The 21,790-nt window shown below is 43.5% G+C and overlaps 1 protein-coding gene across 1 annotated transcript; it reads right to left on the bottom strand.

The window, feature by feature from the left end:
- Positions 1–18,232: 18,232 nt before the first annotated feature.
- Positions 18,233–19,087, bottom strand: LOC137535768 (uncharacterized). Its single transcript, XM_068257695.1, has one exon. The coding sequence runs from the start codon at positions 19,085–19,087 to the stop codon at positions 18,233–18,235; it is 855 nt and encodes a 284-aa protein (XP_068113796.1).
- Positions 19,088–21,790: the final 2,703 nt, after the last annotated feature.

The raw sequence follows: 21,790 nt of genomic DNA, 5'->3' as shown, positions 1-21,790 counted from the left end.
GGGAGAGACGGCAGAGAACGCTGCGGAGGGGGGCTTTGAAGAGCCCCCCCCCCCCCCCGCTAAGCAAATGCAGCCAGCGGTGATCAGACCCCCCCAGCAGGACATCCCCCTAGTGGGGAAAAAAGGGGGGTAGTCTGATCGCCCTGCTGCACTCCTGATCGGTGCTGCGGCTGTAGAGCCCACGCAGCACCGATCACTGAAAAATCCTCTGGTCGGCAAGTGGTTAACTATTCAGAAATATATGCTAAGCTACTATTGGGATTTAGTAGCGGATACCCTCTTTCCCACAAGAAATCTTTAAATTTTCTTTTTTCCATTAGATGGCTTGATTGATAATTTCCGACATGTCCGATCACCCCCCGGATCGATTCCGTGCTCGATAACGTGGGCGATACAATGGAAAAAGATAAGGAAAATGAACAGACGATAAGAGACGGGAATCGATCTGGCGACATAATGTAACTCAATGCAGAGGATGCCTCTGCACTGTCTGTGGCAAGATGTAGCAACTGCATAAGAGCAGCTTACTGGCGGTGGATTTACTACAAATACTTACTGAGAATAAGTGATATGAGAGAAAACTTTGTATATAGATACATACATGATCCTGCCATGTTTTAAGAACACATCCAGTGTATGTTACTTAAAGGAAACCTAAACTGAGAAGGATATGGATTTTTCCTTTTAAAATAATATCAGTTGCCTGACTCTCCTGCTGATCCGGAGTCTGTAATACTTTTAGCCACAGCCCCTCAATAAGCATGCAGATCAGGTGCTCTGACTGAAGTCAGACTGGTTTGCTGCATGCTTGTTTCAGGTGTGTGAGACAGCCACTACTGCAGCCAAAGAGATCAGCAGGACTGCCAGGCAACTGGTATTGTTTAACCACTTGAGGACCGCAGTGTTAAACCCCCCTAAAGACCAGGCCTTTTTATTGTTAATTGGCCACTGCAGCTTTAAGGCCAAGCTGCAGGGTCACACAACACTGCACACAAGTGATTCCCCCCTCCCCTTTTCTCCCCACCAACAGAGCTCTCTGTTGGTGGGGTCTGAACGCTCCACATTTGTTTTGTTTTTTTATAAATATTTATTTTATTTATTTTTAATAAATTTTGCTTTTTTTAAATTTATATTCCCCTGCTCCCTCCCTCCCCCCGCCAGCCAATCAGGGTGATCAGCTGTCAAAGGCTTCAGCCTATGACAGACGATCACTCCCCAGTCTCAGGAGGGCACAGCCGTGTCACACGGCTGTCCCCAGTACAGCGCTGCTGCCGATTGCAGAGCTGTACATGTAAATAGATGGCAATCACGCCATCTAACAGTCTCCCGAGCGGCGATTGCCGCTCAGAGACGGAAGAAGGGGCAGAGCTCCGCCCCCCGAGCAGGAGATGCGCGTGATCTCCTGCAAAATGCAGCTCCAGGACTTGACGCCAATTGGTGTTAGGTACAGAGCCGGGACAAGGTCCTCCAGCACCCAAGGCTGAGACACCAAAGTGCGCCCCTCCATCCCTCCCACCCCAGCCGTCACACTCTGATTGCTATTAGACTAAGAGGGCCACAGGGCCCACAACCTCCCCAACACCTTAATATCTAGTTATCTGGCTCGCAGTCACTGCTATGTATCCCCTTTTCTTATTTCTTTCTGCTTCATACACAATTGGGAATGACAGCTGAATGAATTGTGCGCCCCCTCCTACACTGCGCCCTGAGGCTGGAGCCTCTCCAGCCTATGCCTCGGCCCAGCCCTGGTTAGGTGGTCCTGGGGCAGCCGCCGCGACCACGCCCATTGGCGTGGGGCGGTCTTTAAGTAGTTAAAAGGAAACATCCATATCCCTCTCAGTTAAGGTTCCCTTTAAAATTTTAAGCACGTAATACGTAATGGCATTCTTTTAGTTCCTGGATGCAACTCTGGGGATTGAATGGGTGAATATATGATATATTCTGGTAATTTTGATGGTAAATAACCATTATTGTTAAACCCTGCCCCTGTTGAAGACTTGAAGCCTTGACCGCGGCAGCTGAGCTGTGAGTGCACCATGGTAACACGGGTGGGGGTGGCCAAAGAGCTCTGGACTTCTCTGCAGGCTTTGGGCAAAAACTGCCATGGCTTTTATTAAAAGGGGGCAGGGTTTAACCCCAGTTGGGTTTAATTCCATTTACTGACAAACTATAAGGATGCTATAATAATAAGTAAAAATACTCTGGAAGGTAGCAGGAAAAAAGGCACTGGCTGAGGGTGGAGGAAAAAGGTGCTGTCATAGTCTTTAATGCAATTATTGTTAATATAGGGAAAAAAGCATAAAAAATGGCGCGATAAACATCGTTAAGAACATTAGAACATTAAAGTTTTTGAAGTATGGTATCGTTTTAGAAGCTTGCAACGTTATAGTTTATTGTCATATATTGTTGTTTGTATGTACAGATTTAATGTTATCAAAGATATTATCGTTTCTATGTGTAAAAGGGTGTTTCTGCAGAGGGAGTGTTTAGGTTTAGGCACCACCAGGGGGAGTGGTTAGGCACCTCGGGGGGGGTGGTTAGGGTTAGGCACCTCCGGGGGGGGGGGTTAGGGTTAGGCACCACCAAGGGAGTGGTTAGTTTTGGCACCACAAGGGGAGGATTCTGTGTGAGAGTAAGGTTGGGTTAAGCTGTATTGTTGAATTATTTCCTGTCTATTTTTACAACGGTATTCATCGTTAACCAAGTTTGACAACAACGTTTATCGTTATCAGATTTCGTTATCCACAGGCCCCATTTCGTTATCGAGCCGGGCCCTTTTTTCACTGTGCCCTTTTTTCCTGCACGCCTCTGGAGGTATTATTTTTAAGCCAAGTAGAACTGTAGAGTTACCAGATTAGGCTTTGGTATCAATGATAATAATTTTCTTTATCTGAGGTTAGTTTTTCAATATCATCTCATTTCCAATATTGAAACCAGAATTGTTTGTATTATTATACGGAGGTGTCAAGTCTGCATTCCAAAGCAAACACATAAAAAGGACATGCAATTCTCATTACTTTATCCATCTAAGGAACTCACTAAAGTCTTTACACCAACACACAGAAGTACATTCAGTATGCTTTGTGGCTCTCTTTGCTAATAATGTTGGTAAAGTAAAATGTCCTCTTGTTATCACTGCAAGTTTGATTGACTTAACTCGTATTACCCAAGCTGCCCATTCTGCCTGACAAGACGGCACAGTTATATTAACAGGCAAAGAGATAAGACAGATGATACAGATTCTAAATCAGAATCATTTTATTTGGGCAAATAAGTTTGCACTGAGAAAGAATTTGATTTGGCACTCGCGTAACGGACACTGACAATATGATACAAGGACAGACAGTATAGATAATTACAAATCAAGGACAGTAAAATAGTTAAAATAATTGGAAAATGGGATGAAGCATTCATTTTCTAGCTCCAGTTCTGTTCAATGTGTGTGTTTAAGTCCTAGCAGTTTCAGAAATAGCGTGGTTCTGCATTAACCAGGGCTACCGCCTGAAGGAAGAAACTGTTCCTGTGCCTGGGCTGAAAGTTTTTGTTACAGCTGACCAGTATCTCACTGCGGAAGGCAGAGGTTGGAAGATGGAGTGGGCAGGGAGAGAAGTGGTCAGAGGCAATCTTGGTTGCTCTCTCTCTAGGAAACTACACCTGTGGGACTTTCACATGCTTTAGACTTACTAATAGATACACAGGAACAATCACTGCCAGCGGGCAAAGATATATGATCAACAACAATATTGATAAGAGCCTACTCCTACTAAGAGAATCCTCTTATATCTTATGGCCAGATCCCGAAGTTGACCACTCCGAGATTTGGCCGGCCAATACATGAAATGGCTGACTGATGCAGCCATTTAGTGAAGAACTTGCTCCTTTCCAGGGATGCTCATACGGATTCCAGATATCCGGGTAACCCCACCACCACCACCACCTCTCTCTCTCTCTCTCTCTCTCTCTCTCTCTGATTTTGTCTTCCAGGGATTTGTAGGCTGTCAAAAGCAAGCTCACATACATTGGCCAGGAATCAAACCCAGGTCAACTGCTTGGAAGGCAGCTATGCTCACCACTATACCACCATTGGACGGGAATCGAACCCAGGTCAACTAACATAACAGGCTGAAGCCAGCCATTTCACTCATCTCTTCAACTTCAAGAAAGGCCCAGGAGTAGTCTTAACTACCGTAATATCTTGGTTACAGCAGGGCCCTTATTACAGTTTCTCTTACAGAGCTATGGAAACCGTTTTGCCCATGCGATAAAGCGAGGTGCAAAACTTATAGCAGAGGATGGTTTTGATCCATCAACCTCTGGGTTATGGGCCCAGCACACTTCCACTGCACCACTCTGCAGTCTGCTTACAAAACGGTTTCCATAGCTCTGTAAGAGAAAGTGTAATAAGGGCCCTGCTGTAACATAGATATTACGGTAGCTAAGACTTCTCCTAGGCCTTTCTTGTAGTTGAAGAGATAAGTGAAATGGCTTGCTTCAGCCTGTAATGTTAGTTGACCTGGGTTCGATTCCCGGCCAATGGTGGTATAGTGGTGAGCATACCTTCCAAGCAGTTGACCTGGGTTCGATTCCTGGCCAATGTATGTGAGCTTGCTTTTGACAGCCTACAAATCCCTGGAAGACAAAATCAGGGAAAGGGAGGAGGTGTTTTTGAAGGTTAAAAACGTTTTTAAACCATTTTAACAGGCACTTCCGGTTTGTCTAACCGGATATCCGAATAGGTCGGATATCCGCAGATAATGCGTTCGGATATCCGCATTTACGTGGATATCTAAAAGGTCGGATTCGGATATCCGAACCGGATTCGGATATCTGGATATCCGGATCCGGATCAATTCGGATTTTAAAAAGTAATATCCGAGCATCCCTGCTTTTTTCCTTACTTAGCTGGCCAAACTATGAACTCACCAGAGCAGGCCAGCCATATCCCACAGAAAACAACAAATTTACACAGTATCTGCAATATCCCAAGTCCCGGTGTCCTCTCTCTCAAATCTTCACGATGCACCTTCTGTCCCTTCACTTCCCATTTGTCACAGGAAAAATGACTGGCCAGCCCTCCCAGCAAGGCACCTGTGTGTGGCCCCTCTGGCTTGTTATTGCAGCCCCTGGATGGCGTTAGCTTATGCTCACCGCTGCAGGTCCACCTCCCATTGCATGGATGCCAGCATAATAATGCTATTATGCGGCACAGTGTGGTGCCTAAGAGGATTAAAGTGTTGGATTTTGTCCAAAGCTGTAATTCAAATAGGCTGATGCCTTGCCAAACTAGCAACGGCATCCTTAGTGGGGAGCGCAAACACGCCCACATAATACTGATATTACGTGGTGGGAGGTGGAGCAAGGAGCAGGTGTAGGTCTAGTAACTGTGCGGTACTAGATCAAACATTAACAATGGCAGTGGCACCCCTAGCGGCAGCCATAATTTCATGTGTCAAACTATATCCGACATTGGTGCTGTACTAGAAAATGCCAATATCAGACACTGGACTGCAAAGAATTAATCAATAGTTTAATGTTAATGACACTATGGAGGCGCCCTTACAGAGTAAAATTACAGAATCTATAGAAATAATGGAAAAGCGTATAAGGGTTGATAAACAGATATTATTTCTATTGAAACTGCCCCAAAATGCCCTAAATTTAAAGGAAATGACTTAAAGCCTTGAAGTTCTTTTTTTTACAGTCCCTCAGAAGATGTTGATGTGGGTGGGGGGCCATGTACTAGGTCTTTTGACAAGCTGGCACAACACTTGCCGTCAGAGCAAGAATAAACTGCATACTAATGAAGCATAGATTAAAACAGTTCAAAGTATATTTTGCTTGCTGACTTAATCAGTGCGAGATTGAATAACAGCTTTTGTGAGCCTCATATGAAATAACAATGGTTTCCAGATTTTTGCTCCAGTATGGTTTAGTGAAATGCTTACAATATTGCATGTATTTACATTTTATATTCCTTTTGGCACAGCGATGGTGGGTTTCTTATTTTCTATTTGTAAGGTGTGAATGAGCTTATTGTTCCTTATAAATTGTTTTCCCTAGATGTAGCCCAGATCTAATTTTCCGATCTAACAGGCACTGGGCTGAGTAACAAGGGTAATTTGATGGCCCAGTTCTTCCCACAATGCCACTAGACTCACGTGAAGAGTAGTTAGAACACATGAACAATAATAGCTTTATAGAGAAATGATCACTTTCTGCCCATATTCTCCACTGCAGTGGATTTCTCATGAACTCTGGGTAATTGCCTTCAGGCTGTCTTCAGAGTTCAAATACAAAGCAGTTAGTCTTCATTAGACATTTGTATTGGCAGGTCTGTTAATAGCTTTCTGTATTTCTGTGCTGTAACGGCTCCTTGTATCAACCTGAGCACACTATATATAGGAAGATATATTATTCTAATTTAATCTCATAGTAAAACCCAGCGTGCGCACCTATGGATTAGGAAGCTTGCAGCAGTATTCATACGTAATTATGAAACATAAATGGATCTTTGATAAGAAAATGCTAACCATACCCTTTTCCATTTAAAGTACTAAAACAGAACCAAACTACTCTATTTTTTTTTAAGTGGGAACATCAACCAAATGACTATCGTCAAGAATACATGAATTGGGAATAATATGGTGGCTACCATTTTCATTTTCTTTTAGAAAAGGACAGTTGCATGACTCATCCTGGGATAAAGAGCAAGAAAGTGAAAAAAAGAGCAGGCGAAAGAGAGGGGGGGGGGGGGGGGGGGGGGCGAGAGAGAGAGAAATTGAGAGAGAGAGAGAGCAGAAGAAAGAGGAAGAGAGTTGAGGGTGAGGGAGAAAGAGAGGGAGAGGGGGGGAGAGAGGGGGAGGGAGGGAGGAAGAGAGAAGGGAAGAAGAGAGGGAGAAAGAGCGTGGGTGAGGGGGGAGAGAGAGCGTGGGAGAGAGAGAGAGCCAGAGAGATGGAGGGGGGGGGGGGGGGGGTCGGAGAGTGACGGAGAGAGAAACTTGGGCCCGCAATTCACTTTTTCTCCTATGTTTTCTTCTAGGAGATAATTTTTCATTGGCTGTTTAAAATAACTTTTCAGCACCCTGCAGCACTATCATTGCCGGTATCGTCATGTGCAGGCGCAGTACAGGAAAGCCTCTTACTACGCCTACGCAGCATGCTCCCAGGAAGCGAGGACATGGTCGGCCAGGTCTGCGCAGTTGCAGTGGCCCGCCGACTGCAAAAATGAAACTGAGCCGCAGCGAGGGACTGGAGAATCGTTTTGTCCCGGCGCGGGCACAGGATGTCTGCAGGGGCTGGTAGAAGCTCCAGGTAAGTTCAACTTTTTATTTTTATTTTTACTTCTTCACAGGTTTTCTTTAAGCCACCAACCAGCAAGAAAATATGGAAAGAGAAAAATAATAAGGTTAAAATCTAATAGGTGTAAGCACTGGCAAACTTCTGAGGAGGCATCCCCTGTGGTCTGAGATACAGAGCCTCTTTCAGTGCTTTCCTTGGTGACCACTACTCTGCCAGTCCTGCTGCTGCTTCCCCCCTCACAGGATATGACAGTGTTGATGAATTAGGTGTTTTTCCATCTGGGTCCTCCTCTTTGTTGCCCACTGTCACTTAGTTACCACTGTCCATCTGCACCCAAGTTTTTGGGCAGTTACATTATCACACACCAGGTACAGTCAGGCCCGGATTTACCTCACAGAAGCCTATTGGCACAGATGTCCTGGCATCTTTGAGTTTGCCCTCCATGAACCTACAAACTCCACCAAACTGCACCGTAAGTGTGCTGGCTGGCCCAGTTGTCACTTCTCCCTTACTTCCCTTGCCCGTCATAGGTGGCTACAGGTGCCCCTTAGTATTAGGTAGCCAGAAGTACCTGAAATATTAAGTATTCAGAGGTGCCCCCAAGTATTAGGTAACTAGAGGAACCTCAGTATTAAGTAGCTAGAGGTGCCCCGACTGAATGGAGATCTGTCAGTGGAACGCAGAGAGCAGGGTGAGTAACCTCTCATTTACATTCTCATCAGGACTCTGAAGAGGGAAGGAGATGCTTGGGGAGAGGATTGACCCGCCTTTCCATCATCAGGTGCCTATATACACGTGCCTACAGTGCCTTATTGTAAGTCCGGCCTTAGGTGCAGTGATGTCAGACATCAGACCCTATAAATCTACTATAAAATAAACTAGAGGCATGGCTGTGCTCATATCTATGTACAAGGAGGAAAATACACTTACTAAAAGATATATCAGTAATAATAATAATTTCTGAGTCATTCGCTGTATGTATGTGTGTCTGCCTAACCCAGACACGCCCCCTCCTGCCATGATTGACCACTGTGATTGGATGCAGTGCTTATTGGATGGCACATGCATATGGCAGCATGACGTACGTGCAGCAGGATGGTGCGAGTGACACCCAGAGAGATGGTGCGCGCCTCCTGACCCACACAGCGTAGCGCGCGCCACCAGATAGTACCTTATATATAACTCTTGAAAACAAATTTAACTTTGTTATTATTGCACATTTTTAAAAGCTTTGGAAAGAAAAATGTAAATTCCTGAGTTTTCCTGCACCGCTATCTTTGGCACACAAATCATTTCATGTACACAAACCATATGGGTGAGGCATTCCATTGTGTTGGATTTCAATTTATTAAGAACGAGATTAGATCTCCATTTATTAGCAAGAATACAGTCTTTCATCTCCTTCTCCCTGTCATCTCTAAATGATCGCTTTGAGTAGTGTCAAATGTTATAAGCACACTGCAAATTTTACTAATGACAACATCACAGTTTTGAAGCATGTGTTCAGTGTTTTAGTTGTGGAGTTGACAACTTAGTTTCATATCCAGAGATTTGTTCCAGGTTGGCCTCCGATCTACAGAAAATGAATGTTAGGAATAGGAGGAGGGATGGAAATTATCTATGGACGACTAGTAGGAAACTTGACAGGTCTGGCTTTAATCCAGTGAACTAAACTTACGATTCAAAGCAGCTACAAAAAGCTGTTCTGCTTCCAATGCATTTTAATGCCAAATGCAGTTGAGCTCTGAGACTCTTGGAGAGGGCTGCCTTTGCCAAATGAAGATTTAAGGCTGCATTAATAGTCTCTCCGTTTATTGTCCAAAACACGGATTAGAGAGAGATTAAAATAAAAGGTATCACAAGTTCTAGACACTTCCAAAGGCAATCCTTCATTTGTTTTATGTTTCCGTTCATAAAATAAAACTCCTATGATCTCTTCCTATATTGAAGCCCCAAGATAAATTTCCAGTAAATTTCGTGATGTCTCTTAAAGTGGACCAAACTCTATATTAAATGAAATTAAAAATAAAAAACATCCATTAAGAAATTATTTATTCTGTTACTTTTAGTGTTCACTGCCAGATTTAGGAGAAATGTTATTTTCTTTTAATCCAGCTCATGGTTGATTTTCCCTCCCTACTGCCACAGTTTACTGTCCCTCCCACAGCAAGCATCACCTAGACAACAGGCTTACATCATTACGTCAATTCTTCAAAGGGAGGGGCATTCGATCACCTTCTGGTCATAGTGTCCTTATATTATCCAAAATAGGAAGCTTAATGTAATTTTCCTGCTGAAATAAGCTTGTTACTGTAGCTTAAACAAAAACTTCATATAATCCTGCTGGCTCTGCACAGTTCTTGCAAGTAGGCAAAGGCACCCAGACCAGGTAAAAAGAAAAAAAATTGGGGGACATATAGGAAACTAGTTTAGAAAAAGGGTTTATATATGTGTCTAGGGCACTAACTATTTTGTTGGTAATGTTTTTTTTTTTTTGGGGGGGGGGGGGGGGGGGGTTGGGGGGGGGGGAGGTATTACAGGCCCCTTTAAGCTGGATATATCTCTAAGCTTTTGCCACCCAAAATTATCTCTATAGGATAGCAGTTTCACAATGATCACCGTACAGGCATGCTGCTTGACCACCCTCTGGAGAGGGTAGATGAGCCAGATGGACACACTTTAGCTTTACTTTTTAAATACCTAAGATCATATTCATGAAGACATTGCCATTTTACTGAAAACAGCAATAATACAAATGATTTTACACCTCTATCAGCTAGGATGGTTAACTGACTCTATTCATGTTGGCCACAAGTACTTTCCCTGGTACCCAATTTATATACTAACATCATATCCAAGTAAATGGTTGAAAACTTTAACATTTCAGAGCAAAATCCTATTGAGAGAAAAATCCTTTCCCCGGAAGGTGTCTCATATTCACATGCATTCCTCAACTTCTTCTGTATCCAGAATGATATCTGTAGAGGCGTAGCTATGGTTTTCAGTACCTGGGCGTGGCCACACATCAGAATGTGGGTGGAGTCAAAAGTTATTTAGATAGCTATATGTGCCCCCTTAACCCATTCAGATAGCCAGATGTGCACCCCTTTAAATAGCCAAATATTTGCCTCTGTAGTTAGCCAGATGTGCCTTCCTTCACCCTGTTTAGATAGCCAGATGTGCCCCCTTTAGATAGCCTTATTCTGCTGCTGTTAACACTTCGGCAGAGGGAGGGATAGAAGCATGGGCACTTCGGGCAGCCAGCGAGCCGCCTCTCATGCATGTGGGGGGGGGGGGGGGCAATGGCCATGCTGAGCGCCCTCACAGTACTGCATCTGAGGATATGCCATATGTCCCCCTTGCCCACCATAGCTACTCCTCTTGATATATGGAGGCCTCATAACTGCTGTTGAGAAAATATCACTTAACCTCCCTGGCGGTAAGCCCGAGCTGAGCTCGGGCTATGCCGCGCAGGGGGAGATCTCAGCCCCTGGTGGGGCGATTTTCATGCTGTAAAGTGCTGTACGCGCAGCTAGCACTTTGCTAGCCGCGCGTACAGCTTCATCGGCGCCGCTCTGCGGCGATTGCCCGCACGCAGCGGTGCAAGAGGGCCCCCCCCCCCCCGCCAGAGCCCTGCGCTGCCCGGACCAATGAGTTCCGGGCAGCGCTATGGGCTGGATCGGAGACGTCTGACGTCAGGACGTCCGCTGACGTCCATGACGTCATTCCGATCGTCGCCATGGCGACAGGAGAAGCCAAACAGGGGAGCGCGTTATATACGCGTTCCCCTGTTTGATATTGTTGCCGGCGACGATCAAACTAGAGGGACACATGCGCCCTCTAGTGGAGTTTCATGTAGCTACCACTCTGGTAGCTTTACATGTAACATAAAAAAAAATTGGATTTCTGCAATTTTTGCAGAAAAAATTAACCGCCAAGGAGGTTAATAACAGAAAACATTCACAGTCTGCATGAAGATATTTATATTCGCTACGTTCACTACACACCTGTCACGCTTCTCTGCGTGTAGGTAGTGTGACTAGTTCTAGTCAACAGCAGAAGTAAGCGTAGTCAGTTTCAGGCCTGAAGTCGTACACAAGGTCAGAGATATCGAGGTACAAAGTCATAAAGAGAATCGAAGTCAGTAACCAGGCTAACTTATGGACAAAGGTCAGATGTCAGTCGTAATGTAAGGATTAGGCAATAATGTAGTCAGGGATAGGCCGAGTCGGTAACGAATATCTGATGGCAGCAGTACAGTAGGACTAGACAGGAGCGAGGTCAAAAGGCTGGCAAAAGTCGGTACACAGATAATATACAATGAGATGTTACAATAATAATATTATGAGAATATAAATAGGAAAATAATAAAGACTGACTAACTGGAGTACATATATATTGTGCGTCTACACAATATATCAATGTAGCTCAAGGAAGCTATCTAGGCTAGGAACCAGCGAACTGATTAGTTTCAAAGCCAACGAGTGACTGAGAGCTCAGACCTTAAAGAGACTCCGTAACAAAAATTGCATCCTGTTTTTTATCATCCTACAAGTTCCAAAAGCTATTCTAATGTGTTCTGGCTTACTACAGCACTTTCTACTACCACAGTCTCTGTAATAAATCAATGTATCTTTCCGCTGTCAGACTTGTCGGCCTGTGTCTGGAAGGCTGCCAAGTTCTTCAGTGTTGTGGTCTGATATGAACTCCCCCTTCCAGGCCCCTCTATGCACACTGCCTGTGTATTATTTAGATTAGGGCAGCTTCTCTCTTCTCTCTCATCTTTTACAAGCTGGATAAATCTTCCTCTGAGCTGGCTGGGCTTTCACATACTGAGGAATTACAAACAAGAGCAAAGCTGTTTGCAGGAAGAAAAGAGCAGCCTGAAACTTCAGTGCATGAGAGATGCAGGGGGAAAGAAACACACAAATGATCTCTTGAGATTCAAAAGGAAGGGTGTATACAGCCTGCTTGTGTATGGATGTATTTTCTAAGTGTGGACATACTGTACATCAACCTACTTCCTGTTTTGGTGGCCATTTTGTTTGTTTATAAACAAACTTTTTAAAACTGTTTTTAACCACTTTTAATGCGGCGAGGAGCGGTGAAATTGTGACAGAGGGTAATAGGAGATGTCCCCTAACGCACTGGTATGTTTACTTTTGTGCGATTTTAACAATACAGATTCTCTTTAAATACACATGAAAACTACAGGCAACCACGTGGAAGTCACCACAGCGGGACGTCAGGGATGCTGCCAGAGGATGTCGGCACTGAAACCCCGCTGCTCACCCGGACCATGCCGGAGACGCTGCGGGACCTGCCGCTGGAAGGTAAGGATGTTACAACACCTTAGTGGCCCTACTGGCTTACTGCAGGCAATCATCTAGAGCACATGTGTTGAACTCCAGGCCTGGAGGGCCAGATCCATGCCAGTGTTTAGGATAGACTGAAGAAGTGGAATGTGTTATACCTGATGGACCACACCTTTCCTGATTCAGACCCTTCAATTAATTTGAGCTGTGTCAAAATTGTGTGAGGACCTCGGCCCTCGTAGGACCGGTTTGACATCCCTGATCTAGAGCAAGTATCAAGAATGCAACATTTCCTATAGATAAAGCACACTTATCTGTCTATGTGTCAGAACGATCTAGTTTTCTTTTCTTTCTTTCTTTCTTTCTTTCTTTCTTTCTTTCTTTCTTTCTTTCTTTCTTTCTTTCTTTCTCGTTTCTCACTCACCACAGTTAATATGGTGAGGAGTCGGACTCCAATTACTGACAAGTGACAATAGGGCATCTGAGGGTTGCCTGGTCAGGTTGTGTGGGGGGTACCTTCAACGAAGAGCCAGACAGCAATAAAACGTGACAGTTGCAATGAACCTTTAGGCTGGTTTCACACCAGGACATTGCGTTTTAGGGGACGTTAAGGTCGCATAACGTGCCCCTAACGCAACGCCTGGTGCTCTCTGATGTGGATGTCAGAGTGAGCCGCGTTGTGCAGCTCACTCTGGCGTCCGTGATGCCGTGATGCGTATTCTTGGACGCATCGCCGCACAGAGCGGCCGCTCCAGGAAGTAAACACTGCACGTCACTGAGTGCAGTGAATATTAATTAGCCATGTGCCCGACCGCTCTCCCCTCCTCCCCAACATTACTGAACATGTGCAAGCAGTCTAACGCGGCTCTGCCGCTTATAAAGTACTGCATGCAGTACGTTGCCTTATGGCGCAGCGTTACTAAGTAACGCAACGTGGGCACTGTGAACAGCCCATTGATTTTTCATTGCTGTGCGGTGGGGTGCGTTACAGGCTGCTCTAACGTGCGCCTGTAACGTCTAATTGTGAAACCAGCCTAAATGCTAGTTACTTATGATTCAATTTTTCCGTACGATTATGACAGGTAATCTGATGGAAAGTTGTATTGTGTGTACATGTCCAAACTGCCCCCGATCGCTAATGGGAACAATTTTTCCATGATAACTTCGCAAAATAATAATTCAGATACAGCTCAATGCAAAAAAACTTATTTCATGAATTATATTTCTTTCCTAATCTATAAATAACTTTTTAGCACTTTCAAAGCAAAATATAACTGAAGGAAACTTTTCCTATTTAACTTAGCCTTCATGGTAATTGTCTTTCCATATGTTTAGTAGGTTTTTCTTTTTGCATGTTGGGTTTAAAGCGGACCTGAACTCAGAAGTCCTCTCTGCTCTAAAACATAATAACCTTTAAACAAAAAACATTTCTTTGTTACAGCTGATACAAATTTTACAATAAATCTGCACTGTTTCTACTTCCTGATTCATGGGGACAGACACATTGTTAACATCCTGTGCTTTCAAATGAGCTTATCTGCCTTATCTGCCATGGCGGTCATGTGACAAGGATAGATCAGATTACAACTTGTGATTAGACACAAATGAGGGGGAATTAGACACAGGCCAAACTCTCTAAATACATACAGGGTGCATTTCTCTATGTTATCCTTCTGTCCTGTGCAAGAGTTCAGGTCCACTTTAATCGAGATGAGATGAAAAGCAGATAAGGCAAGATGATTTATGAGACAATTTTCTGAACCAACCCTACAGTATGTTCACATCTCGAACTTACTGTATCTTCAGTCTTAGTGTGTGTTTGGGGCATTTCGCTCTCTGGGTTCTACACCTTAGATAAAAAACAAAAACAATCTAGAGTATTACAGTTTTGAAAATGATCTTTTCTTGAGCGCTTCAGAAATCAATGTCCCAAACAGTTCACCAGGAGAACAGTTCTCTGCGAACATGGGCTGTTCGCCGCTCACGTTTAACGCAATTTTTTAAAAAAAATTGCGTTAATGCTTTTTACATTGAAGTCACTGGCCGCGGACTTTAGCGGTTAATATCAAAGCCCCCTTACGTGCTAGAAACACCAAATTTGCTGGCATGAAATTTGGTGTTTCAGTTATACTACAAATATATTTGAGAGCAAAAGCATCTTTAAATTCTGGCTCCAAAGTTCCCCATTGGGTCCTTAACAGACCAATGGGGATCCTCCTGGCCTTTTTCTACCAACTTTCCTCCTCTACATACCCAGCAAATTTGGTGTTTTTAGCACATAAGGGGGCTTTTATATTAACTGCTAAAGTCAGCAGCCAGGGAAACATCCCCCACACACATAACAAGAATCTTAAAATCGATTTTCTCAAAAACTATAAAGTCTTTTTGAAAAAGTGTTTTCCTCTTGTACCCACTATCCTCATCCACATACACAGGAAATTTGGTGTTTCTAGCATGTAAGGGGGCTTTTCTATTAACCACTAAAGTCGGTGGCCAGGAAAACATTCCCCACACACAGAACAAAAATTTTAAAACCAATTTTCTCAAAAACGATAAGGTCTTTTTTAAAAAAAAATCCTCTTGTACCCACTGTCCTCCTCCAAATAACCTACAATTTGGTGTTTCTAGCAGGTAAGGGGGCTTTGCTATTAACCGCTTCAGTTGGTGGCCGTTCGCATGCCATTAAAGTCTATGGAGAATTTTTGCAGAAATTCGCTTTTGAAGTTTGCAAACCGAAAATTTGATGTTCGAGGCATCTCTAGAAATAATTTCTACCGTACTATAATTGCCACACAACATTAGCTGGAATATGCATACTGGCATTACTGAATGGAAATTTTTATAGCAAGAATCTTATCTGCAGATGCACAAATGTCTTACCAGAAACCGATGTGTGGGAAGACATCTGATTACCATCTACATTTACAGTACAAAACTATATATATTTATGGTTTTAAATTTATCCTGATCAGTTAAATATGAAATAGCAATATAAATATTTAATTACAAGCAATCATTTAGATTATTGCTAATGCTTCTTTGTAAACAATCAATTATCTGTCTGTGTATTTAAAAACCTTAAAGCGGATCCGAGATGAAAAACTAACTATAACAAGTAACTTGTCTATATATCTTATCTAAAGTTTAGATAGTTTACACAGCAAATATAGCTGCAAACAGTTTTAATAGAAAATTATTATTTCTTCCTGTGATACAATGACAGCAGCCATGTTGTTTGTAAACATTACACAGAGGCAGGCTTATCTGTATCTTGATCACTAAGCCTGTGGAAAAAACCTAATCCCTCCTCCTCCTTCCTCCCCTCTGCCTCTGAAATCAATGGCTAGTAACACCTCCTCCTCCTCCTGCCCAGACTGAGCTCCCATGAGCCATTGCTACTGCCAAGGCTCTCTGAAAACCTGAGGGCGTGGTTTATTTAGTTTATAGGGAATTAGAGTATTAAAACACACCAAACACTAACCACCCCCCTGGTAGTGCCTAACCCTAATCACCCCCTGGTGGTTCCTAAGCCTAACCCCCCCAGTGGTGCCTAACCCCTGACCACCCCCCTGGTGGTGACTAACCCTAACCACCACCCCTTGTGTTGCCTAAAACTAACCGCCGCTTAGGTGGTGCCTAACCCTAACCACTCCCCCTGGTGGTGCCTAACCCTAACCACTCCCTCTGCAGAAACACCCTTTTACATATATTAACAATAATACATTTGGAAACGTAAAATCTGTACTTATTAACGAAATAATATTACAAAAACGATAACGTTGGAAACTTCTAAAATGATAACTACCTCAAAAACTATAAGTTCTAATGCTATTAACGAAATTTTTCATGAAAAATCGCAATCACTTGCGTTTGCATTAGGCAATTGCTAGTGGAACAGAGCCCTAAGGCTGTAGTATTGCAATATTTCTTGTTACATTTTTGTACCTGAGATTTAAATGAGTGTTAAAGGAAATCTCTGAGCTTCATTGCGTAAAAGCAATATATGTATATATTTTTTGATCATCTTTTTGAATGCTTAGAATCTCTTTTAAAAGGATGGCTTTAAATCCTGAGACTTTAAATGAACTTGTAGAATGTGTACCACGCCTCCTGCCGTGCTGACAGAATAGGTATGAAGGTACGTGTGTGAATAGGTATGAAGGTACGTGTGTATGCTTGTTGGGTGAGGGCACATCTGTTTTGTGCTTTTAGTTCCTGAGAGAGAAAGAACATTTGTAGGTCAAATTTATTGGTAACCCTTCCATTAACTGTCAATGGCTAGCTTTCCACATGCATTCATTATTTCCTAAACGGTGTTTTCAAAACAGCTTTTATAGCTTGGCTAAAACATCCTTCCGAAGTTTCCCCAGTCAAGATGAATAAGTTTAATAAGGTGAGAAATGGAAAATGCTGGTTGACATAATTAAAGTTCATCTAGTTATTTATCACTCTTTTGGTGCTGACAGGATTGTGGTTAATATATTACACAATAAATATCGGATCCAAAGACATGCGAGAATGATTATTCCCAGTTGGGAAAGACTGTAAAATGAGTGATGATTATTTGTGAGCTTGTGCCTACTGGAATGCTTTGTCTTGTGTATTGTGGTTGAAGCCTAAAGAGAGAGGCGTTGTGGTAGCATAAGTATTGTGTACACAGCTGGTTTAGGGCTATTTTACTTCAAGTCTCAAATGCAATGCGATTTTGCTGAGGTTTTGCGGCAATTTTCAATAGATGCTAAAAACACACCGAGGAAACGCAGAAAAATACTACATGCAGGAATTTTGGGATCAGGCAAAATTGCATTGCAATTGCACTGGAATGAAAGACTGCCTGTGATTTTCATACTTTTGCTGATACCCTTCCGTTTTTGCGATTTGCATACGGTTGGAAAATGCAGCAAAATGAACGTAGTATAAAACAGGGATTACGCTTGAGTCCGTGGTAAATACCTTTGGTTTTCTGCGGGTGATCCTTTGCATTTTTGGCACACTTGGCCAACAGCCACCTGACAACAGCTGACTGTTGGCAATTGGAATTGCACGCGGTGTGCGATAAAAAGAAACAGAGCAGGTATTTTTTTCCTGCGCGTGGAAACACTCAATTGGTAGCACTCTAATGCGATTGTCAATAGGGAATCAAAAAAGGCGCTTTCAGTTACGATTTTGTATCACAGAAAAGCATATGCAATTCCCTCAAGTGTGATTCCTACCTTATTGCATTTTTTCTCTGCATTTTAACCGTGTTTGTGTTGCACTTTGAAAATACATCATGGAGGGGGATATTCCCCTTCCCTGTTTCTCATAAAGTACTACTGTCTCGTCTTTGTATGCCCCAAAATATGAGGTGGGTTATTACTGAACAGAATAGCAGATTGTGATGCTTTCTGGTCACTCCTCAATAAAGAGGTGACTAAATAGCTACCCTCACTCAGGTGAATAAGTAAAAGGTATCATTTTCTCACATCTTCCTCACCTATCCACACTAGGGGTTAGAAAGTAAAAAAAAACTGCTCCAAGTCCTATTTCACTCTTCAGGAGGAGGAGCTTGGCATTTTGGGAGTGAGGTATAGCTGTGCTGACACTCATTACCACTCCCAATCAGGGTTCTGGAGGCATCATTCAGCCACCCTCATTTTGGGGTAAATAGAGGGGGGTGGCACAGACAGTGGGTGAGAGAGACACAGCTCTGGAGACAGGTTCCTGGGTAGCTCTGGAGACAGGCTCCTGGGCAGCTCTGGAGACAGGCTCCTGGGCAGCTCTGGAGACAGGCTCCTGGGTAGTTCTGGAGACAGGCTCCTGGGTAGCTCTGGAGACAGGCTCCTGGGTAGCTGTGGAGACAGGCCCCTGGGTAGCTCTGGAGACAGGCTCCTGGGTAGCTCTGGAGACAGGCTCCTGGGTAGCTCTGGAGACAGGCTCCTGGGTAGCTCTGGAGACAGGCTCCTGGGTAGCTCTGGAGACAGGCTCCTGGATAACTCTGGAGACAGGTTCCTGGGTAGCTTTGGAGACAGGCTCCTGGGTAGCTCTGGAGACAGGCTCCTGGGTAGCTCTGGAGACAGGCTCCTGGGTAGCTGTGGACACAGGCTCCTGAGTAGCTCTGGAGACAGGCTCCTGGGTAGCTCTGGAGACAGGCTCCTGGGTAGCTCTGGAGACAGGCTCCTGGGTAGCTCTGGAGACAGGCTCCTGGGTAGCTCTGGAGACAGGCTCCTGGGTAGTTCTGGAGACAGGCTCCTGGGTAGCTCTGGAGACAGGCTCCTGGGTAGCTCTGGAGACAGGCCCCTGGGTAGCTCTGGAGACAGGCTCCTGGGTAGCTCTGGAGACAGGCTCCTGGGTAGCTGTGGAGACAGGCCCCTGGGTAGCTCTGGAGACAGGCTCCTGGGTAGCTCTGGAGACAGGCTCCTGGGTAGCTCTGGAGACAGGCTCCTGGGTACTCCTGATATAAAAAGCAGCCCTAGCAAGGGATTAATTAGCATAAAAAAGAGGATTTGTGGCACAGAATGACAGTTTCATTTTTTTTTATGATTGTCTGTTATACCTCCTGCCAGAGAAGGATTAAAATAAAATGGGGCCCAATGCTATTAGTAGTTTTAGCTCCTCCCATAGTCTTTTTGGTAATGTAAGGTAATCGAGGGGACAGAGAAGGTGGCTGCTGGGCCCCTTGATATCCTTTAGGCCCTAGGCACCTGCCTAGTTTTGCCTTGTGTATGATCCTGCTCTGCCTTCTGCTGCCCATACTAACATTGTGGACTTTGTCTTTCTATTTCAGAGAGAAATATAAGAGAAAATATGAAGCTGTGCTCAGCCTTCCTGTAGGTACAGGGATCAGTGGGCTAAGTGAAAGATAATAGTCAGATTGTGCTTTGCATGGTCAGCTATCATCTAACGCCTGTATCCAGCCTATGAATCTCTGTATGGTAAAATGTCTGTGTTACAGTGAGCTAGCGCCTTTCACACCCGAAGAGACAAAATACCCGCGTAATGCGGCCGAGGAAGAATAGGTGAGTCTATCAGATTAGTGGGCATCTGTCAGACATCTGTCTTCCATCCTTTGCGGTGATACACTTCCATTTCTATGACAGCTGGCACACAGCCCAGCCCTTGGCTTAGCATCATGCTCACATCACTGTGTAAGACATCACATTACAATATACTTTTCCTGCTCACTTATTTCAAAGAGAGAGGGATAGAGAAGAATACTGGAAGGTAGAAGAATGAAGTTAGGATATGAAGTTAAACTATGGAAGTAAAAGTCTAGTGCAAAAAAAGTTTTTCAATAAATAAATAATTAAGACTTTTAGGGGGAAAGTAACAGGCAGTAGGGATGGTTAGAAATGTCAATTTCCGATTCCAATGGATTTTCAATTCAGATTTCTGGAAATCGATAATGTTAGTTAATTGTAAAAAAAAGTTTGTTAATTGTAAAAATAAAAATACATTGTTTTTTGCTGAAACAGATATCTTTTGCTGATGTACGCTATTATCGGGAATCCACAGGCCAATCAGAGTTTTCTGATTGGCCTAAAATTTCTGTGGCAATCCGATTTCTGCGGCAATCCGATATTGTGGTGTAACCCCTCCCACAGTGTTATGTAATGACCATGGTCCTTACAGTTTGCTGTCTGTGAACCTCGTTGCATTGTGGGGAATAACGGCTTTTTACAACTGCCAACTGCCAAGCAAGCAATATCTTCCTCTGTGCATAGAACTCTCTGTAACAAACATTCTGTACAGATCACCTGGCATTTCAGAATGTAAATCAATTAAAAACTCGAACTAAATAATCTTATAAATGAATATTGTAAACAATAAGCAATCGTTTTCATAGGGCTTGATTCACAAAACGGTGCTAACTGTTAGCACGCTGTGAAAAGTGCTTCGCGCACAATTTCGTGTGATAACGGTTATCACGCGCAAAAATTCTAACCGGTTTTTCATGCGAAACCCAGTTTTTCACGCGAAGACGTGCAAAATGCCGTGGTAACAGCCATGCTAACAGTTAGCACCGTTTTGTGAATCAAGCCCATTATGTCTTTTTTACTACAGTTCCTCTTTTAACTTGCAACACTTACATTGCTTGAGTAACAGGTAATGTAAATAATGTATATAATGAATTACACAATTTACATTGATAGCTATGTAAATTACGTAAATCATAACATGCACTGTCTTCGCACATTGAAATTACCATTATTTTGTAAATGCACCCCTATAAATCAAAATCTTAAAAAATACAAGAATACTAGAAATATAATTATATACAATTTGTTACACACGGTGTGCCACTTCTGAACATACTTACATACTTTACAAACTCCACTTGTGTGACTACCAACTCAAAAAAAGTGCAGGATTGACAGTAGATCACTATGATTCGCAGAAGATTATATTGAGAAATGCAACCATTAGGAAGATTTCACCAGCCCTTGTACAAACAAGGAATTGATGAAAAACAACTTCTGTCTGACAGTTAAAGAAGCAATTAAAAAAAAAAAAAAAGATTTACTTACCTGGGGCTGTATCCAGCCTCTGGCAGCCTATCTGTCCTTCGCCGCAGCTCTGGTGTCCCCGGATCCCCTCTGTTGGAGGTCAGCATCTTTGCGCCTGCGCGAGTGGCGCGGCTGCACGCTCACACAGGCGCAGAAGATGCCGACCTGGCTAGGTCGGCATCTCCAACGGACGGGATCTCGGGATGCTGGAGCTGCGCTTAGGGACATATTGGCTGCCAGGGGCTGGAGGAAGCCCCGGGTAAGTAGATCTTTTGTTTTAAATTGCTTGTATGTGTCCTTTAACTGTTTTCTTTTTACTTCAGCCTCAAAATGATGTGAATTCTGCCGGATTTGTGCCTCGTTTTGGCATAACTAGCAAGGTGGCAGCTCCCATGCAGACAAAAAAAAGAACAGGCATGAGAAATCATCTATGGTGCCTTAGGAAAGTCAATGGTTAGTAAAACTGAACAGTATACACGGGGTAGGTACCTTTCAACAAAAAAGATATGAAGAGTCCTTGGATTTCCCACTGTCTGGTCTATATATGGACTGATGTTAATATCAGTAACAGCAATTTATATATTTCCTTTAGATGTATGAGTTGTGTTGAGCCTTTCATCATTGGCTCTGGCATTCTGAGGATACTAGGTGAGGATTAATAGGGAGGTGATTAGCAGGAGCGCAGCTCTG

The sequence above is a fragment of the Hyperolius riggenbachi genome, chromosome 1 (assembly GCF_040937935.1).
Source record: "Hyperolius riggenbachi isolate aHypRig1 chromosome 1, aHypRig1.pri, whole genome shotgun sequence".
Taxonomy (NCBI): Eukaryota; Metazoa; Chordata; class Amphibia; order Anura; family Hyperoliidae; genus Hyperolius; species Hyperolius riggenbachi.
The sequence above is the reverse complement of the archived record's forward strand: the minus strand, read 5'-3'. Positions and strand labels throughout refer to the sequence as shown.

Coding starts and splice junctions, on each gene's coding strand:
- LOC137535768 (XM_068257695.1), bottom strand. CDS start 19,087: ATGCTAATTAATCCCTTGCTAGGGCTGCTTTTTATATCAGGAGTACCC.